General features: G+C 37.4%; 1 protein-coding gene across 1 annotated transcript in view; it reads right to left on the bottom strand.

Annotated features, from left to right (window-relative positions):
- Positions 1–6000, bottom strand: part of CTNNA1 (catenin alpha 1) — a 176097-nt gene that overhangs the window by 142370 nt on the left and 27727 nt on the right. The window contains exon 3 of the mRNA XM_034656084.1: positions 4995–5190. Coding sequence (XP_034511975.1) covers positions 4995–5190 — 196 coding nt within the window. The remainder of the gene's footprint in view (positions 1–4994; positions 5191–6000) is intronic.

Raw genomic sequence — 6000 nt, 5'->3', positions numbered from 1 at the left:
AAAAACTTAAAAAAAAAAAAAAAAAAAAAAAGCTCTGGGACAAACAAGGAAAAAGCTTCCTATCTGCTAGCAGACAGTCTCTCTTCGTCAGAGACCACACAGTCACCCAGCCCTTTCCCCACTGTGGTTTCTCTGACACAAGATTTTTTCCCAGGAAATACACTAATGTCCAGTACACCAATCATCTATCTCTTTGGCCCGTTTGCTGAGCACATTACCATTAGAAGCAGTGCAGGACTACACAAAGGTGTACCTCAGCTTCTTTGGGTCTTCTCCTTCAACCACCCAGAAATGTCCATGATGCAACAGCAAGTCTCTGATCTTGGTCTTTGAGATCCAACTGTGAAATATAACTATAGGTTTTTTTAAAACTCTGTTCTAGTAGAAACTATTCCTCATCACTCTACTTCCAACCTACCATCACTGGTCCTCTTTTTTTAATGTTTACCCTTTTTCAAACAAGTTTCATTTACATCTTTCCATCTCTCTCCCTTGGATGTCCCCTACCCAGCTAAGAACCCTCTTTTTCTCATCAGAGCACTATTCAAGGAGTCATAAAATACACTGATACTTTTTACATACTGTTAAAATATATATATGTGTGTATATACATGTGTATATATATGTATGTATATATATTCATACACACACACACACACACACACACACGATTTCCTTTTGGGGAGATGAAAACATTCTGGAATGAGAGAATGGTGACAGCTGCAGCACTCCGTGAATATACTAAAACCACTGATGTATACACTTTAAAGGGGTGAATTTTATGTTATATGATTTGTATCTCAATTTTTTAAGACTCTCCAACCCTACCCTGTATTTACATTCGGCACTGGGAAGGAAAACTCATTGTAATTTTTGAGACAAGAGCCTTTTCTCACACACTTCTTGGAGAATATAGTCAACTATCTTCTCTAAACAATTAAGTGCCTATCACGGATCAGGCACCATGACAGGAGCCGGAGAGAACGGTCAACAAACCAGCACAGAACCTGTCCTACTGGAGCCTGGAGAAAGGAAGATAACCAATTATCTAATTACCACTGTGATAAGAGCTAGGAAGAAAAAGTATAAGGTAAGAATAACCTAATCAGGGTAGGGGGTGTAGGGGTGGAAAGAGTCCCCCACCAAAAAGAGCATACCTAAGAGGCATGCATATGCCTCAGCCCAGATAAGGTAGGTAGTTACTCAACAATTAGTTAGAGGTGACTGGCAGTAAAATGAAACTCCTAGATCACAAGAATTTGGATGGCATGCAATTGGTAATTGGCTCCCATCTACCACAGGAGGCTCACATGTCCACTGCATTGGCCTTGGGTAAAGTGGCCCTGTATAAGCATATGAATGTTCTACCTACTGACGGTGTTAGTATGGTAAGGTTTTAACGTACTCACAAATATTTGTGTTTATTATTCATGTAATCAGGGGCAAATACAAAAAGAAAATTAAGTTATGCTGAAAAACTGTATACATTTAAGTCTCTGTTTATTAATGACGATTGCACCGAAAGCATAGCACTCGTACAAACTCAAAAATATAAAAAGTTTAACTTTCAGCTCAAAGTATTTTTTTTTTTAAAGATTTTTATTTATTTATTTGACAGACATAGAGACAGCCAGCGAGAGAGGGAACACAAGCAGGGGGAGTGGGAGAGGAAGAAGCAGGCCCATAGCAGAGGAGCCTGATGTGGGGCTCGATCCCATAACGCCGGGATCACGCCCTGAGCCGAAGGCAGACGCTTAACTGCTGTGCCACCCAGGCGCCCCTTCAGCTCAAAGTATTTTAAATATATACATAAATTGTTTCTTGAAAACAGTAAGCTCCTATCTTTAACTCTGTGAAAACCCTAATCTGAGGTCAGCTAACCAGAGCCTATGGGTCAAATCTGGCCCACCATCTGGTTTATAAATAAGTTCTATTGGAACACAGCCATGCCCATTTGTTTATACATAACCTATAGCCGCTTTCCCAACACGACTATAGAACTGAATAGTGTAAACAGAGACCTGAAAACCAGTAAAGTCTAAAATATTTACTACTTGGTCCTTTACCAAAACAAAACAAAACAAAACAAAACATTGTAAACATGTACTAAACAGAAATACTTCACATTGATTCAGAACAGAAATCTTATACACCCTTTAACAATGAAGTGTCCCAGTGGATAAGCAACAAACTCGAAATGCAAAGAATTCTAACTCTACTTTAAAGTCAATCCACCGTGGAGCTCAAGGTAAAGCTCAAGGTAAATCGTAATTAGTCTGTATTTTACATACCAGAGTACTTAGGTCGGAGTTTCACATGAGTGCTCAGGACCACTGAAGCCAGGGCTAGGAAAGGTGTCTGTACTAATTATCATTTACTGCCTAACAAATTCCTCCAAAATTTGGTAGCTTAAAATAAACATTTACTATCTCCCAAGTGTTCTGTGGGTCAGGAATTTGGAGTCTGTTAGGGCTGCCATCTTTTAAAACTGACTGGAACTGGAGGATTTGCTTCTAAGGTGGCTTACTCAGAAGCTTGGCAAACTGGTACTGACAGCTTCCCCCGAAGTGAATAATCCACGAGGAAGAGCCAGGCAGACGCTATACTCTCTTTATGATTTTGCTTTGAAAGTAGATAATCTCTTCTACCATATTCTATTCTTTACAGAAGTGACAGTCTTTAAGTCAGGCTCCATTTTTTTAAGGGAGGGATGTCAAAGAATCTGCAAACATATTAATGCCACTACAGGGTTTTAAATGATGAGTAAACAGCTTCAGCAACATAACCAACAAGGCTTGGCTGTTTAAAGAATATGCACTTAACCATTTTCATAACATGTACTTTGTTCTATTTATGAGAGGAGAGAGGTTTCATCACCACTTGTTAAGATTCTCCAAAAAAAAAAAAAAAAAGTAAGCCAACAGAAAAAAAAGCAAGGCACTTCAGATTTTCATATCTGATGCAGTAATGATGATGGGAGGCAGTTATATTTTTGTTTCAGCTTTTTTTTTTTCCAAAGAGAAAAAGCAAGGAGAGAAGGCAAATTATGGTGAATAGATCATGATCATAAATAATTGCAAAGCTGGACTAGGACAGACAAGTACTTATGATTCAGAGCCACATAAAAGATTTTCTCAGATATAGATAAAAACAAGAAAACAGAAATTTAGATATGCATTCAAAACTGTGGGGGTTTTGGGGGGGAGGGAGGGGCATGTATTACACCACGATGGCTACAGATTTGCATCAGAGAAATTTCCGAAACAAGGAACATATATAGAGTGAAATTAAAAGTTACCTGCAACAATTAATGTATTTTCAAAATAAATGTCTTAGTTACTAGACTCAAGGAACAATTGGTGAAATTCATCAGGTGCTATTATTTTGAGGCAAAAAGGCCTGGGAGCAAACTTTCTCAGAGGACAATGAAGTAAGAGCCATTCTGATTTCCTTAACAAGAAGCTCAAAATTGTCCTGAACTGGACAATTTAACTGCTTTAAAATAAATTTATTCAAAGCCCACTCTAATGGGCTGAATAACATCCCCCAAAACTCATACCCACCCAGATCCTATGAATGTGGCCTTATATGCAAATAGGGTCTTTGCAGACACAATCAAGTAAAGATGAGGTCATACTGGATTCAGGGAGAACCCTAATTCAAAGCTTGATATCCTTGTACGAGGAAACTTTGTACAGAGAGACACATAGGGACAATGCCATGTGACAAGACAACGAAAGAAGAGACTGGCGTAACAAGTCAACAAGCCAAGGAATGCCAAGGACTGCTGGCAAACCCAAGAAGCTAGGAGAGAACATGCAACAGATTCTTCCACTGAGCCCCCAAGAAGAAATCAATCCTGCTGACACCTTGATTTCAGATATCTGGCCTCCAGAACTGTGAGAGAATAATAAATTCCTGTTGTTCTAAGCCACCAAGTTTACAGTAATTTACGTTATGACAGCCCGATATAACAATTACATCCACCCATATTACAGTTAGTAATATGGAATTTAAATGTCATCATTTACAATATTAGAAACAATTATCTTCAGTCTGAAAATTAAGAAAAATGTTTACCATTCAAGGTTCTTAGTTCACAAATTCAGAACAACTGGAGATAGTATGTCCATTTAATGCACTGCCCCTTTTTTGGGTACTGTCATAGGGATGAATGTGACATAAGACTCCAATGAATTATGCACATTACTATCAGCCATGAGAGATCCAGGGAGGGTCTCCCAAAGGTCAGTAAAGCAACTGTACAGAGTAGGAGCTCAGTTCACCTTACTTGATATCCAATAGCTTCATAAAAAACTGTCTTTGTTTTGTCCTCCTGCTGAACCAGAAGTTTAACACAAAACAGCAAGTTTCAAGAATTTAATGCTCCACATATAAAGTCTTCTCATCATACCTACAGCGTCACAGTAACGAGTTTTTCTAAGAGGCACTATTGCCAAGCTGTGGGTTACAATTCCACTTTTTATTAATTCTGAGTTTCCCAAAAACAGGATTCCTTTAAGTCCAGATTTTTTATTTCAAACTCAAACCACTTCAAGTATGCATGGCTAATTTAACATACCAGCCTGACAGAATGAAGCAACTTCTAGGGTATTTTCAGAATGGCTGGACATTTTTCCATTTTATCACCTCTGTATCATGCAAAAGAGGTATTACATAGGATGAAAGGTACACTTCTGCCCCATTTATTTCCTATTAAACTGTTGTTGGAACATTTCTAAGACTCAATTATTACTCAGGATACCCAAGAGAAGTGGATTCAGATTCTCCAAATACAATGTTTCTTTGTTAGTGTCTCTCCTGATTGAAACTGAAGCCAGTACAACTTAATCCATCTCCAATAAATAAATATTTAAAGTTACTGAGCAATTGCAGACATAAGAATGAGAATAGTGGCCACAAAAAGTCACCTTCAAGCATTAATTTTATAGAAAAGCCTGCATCTCTCTATATAAAAACCAATATCGACCTACCTTGTTTTCGAACATCTTCTACAGCAGCCACAAGCTCTTCTTTGAGAAACTGACTCTCCTTTGCAATTTTATCTCCCTTCTCCAAAAAATTCTCAGTTGCTTGTTCAACAGATGCAGCCAAAACATGGGCCTTCTTAGAACGGCCTCTCTTCTTATTCGAGGGCCCCTTACTATTGGTGTTTACCAGAGTTGTGACCTAAAAGTTTCATTTTTACAAATTAAACTGCAGTCAATTAAAATGAAAACAACAAAAAGATGACCATCTTTAAAGACAAGAACAGTAAATTATTCATAAGAAAATGAAATATCACATTTATAAATTCCACTAAGCATTAACAAATAACACACTCTCCATATTTAAGATATACAACAACAATACTCAATTTAAGTCCCAAAATAATTTTGCTATCTCAATGTGCAGGACAAAAAACATTTTACTTTTTCAAACATAGCATGGTTTTAGTTTCATTTTATGAATCAAAACCTGATTAGAAACATGTTAGACACCTCTACATGTCATCAAGAAGTCCCAGACAGAGGTTGACAATGAACTTGTTAGCTTTTCATGGAGGTCACATTTTCCACTGTTTTCAACCTGTGTAAAATATTTTAAGGTAACTTGCTTCTGATTTTGTTTCACAGTTTATTCAAACAAATGTCAGCAATTCATTAGAAAAGGTCCTTCACAAAGAAAGGAAGGACTGCCCCAAGTAGCCTACTGTGATGGTGCTTTAAGTCCCAGACCGTTAACAATCATTAATATATATAATACCAGATGATCTGTAGGTTGAAGATGACTACAGATTTGTTACTAGCATAGCTTGCCACACAAAAGACCTGCTTAGAGCTATACTGAAGGAGCTTCAAGAAGTAATTATTCATGAGTCTTACCACACACGTCTACGTTATATATATTAAAATATATAAATACATATGTATGCACATATACATGTGTGTATGTATTTATGATACTCACTGCTAACAATTAATGAAATGTCATCATACT

This window comes from Ailuropoda melanoleuca, chromosome 3, assembly GCF_002007445.2.
Source record: "Ailuropoda melanoleuca isolate Jingjing chromosome 3, ASM200744v2, whole genome shotgun sequence".
NCBI lineage: Eukaryota > Metazoa > Chordata > Mammalia > Carnivora > Ursidae > Ailuropoda > Ailuropoda melanoleuca.
Note: the sequence above shows the minus strand (reverse complement) of the source record. Positions and strands in the feature narration are given on the sequence as shown.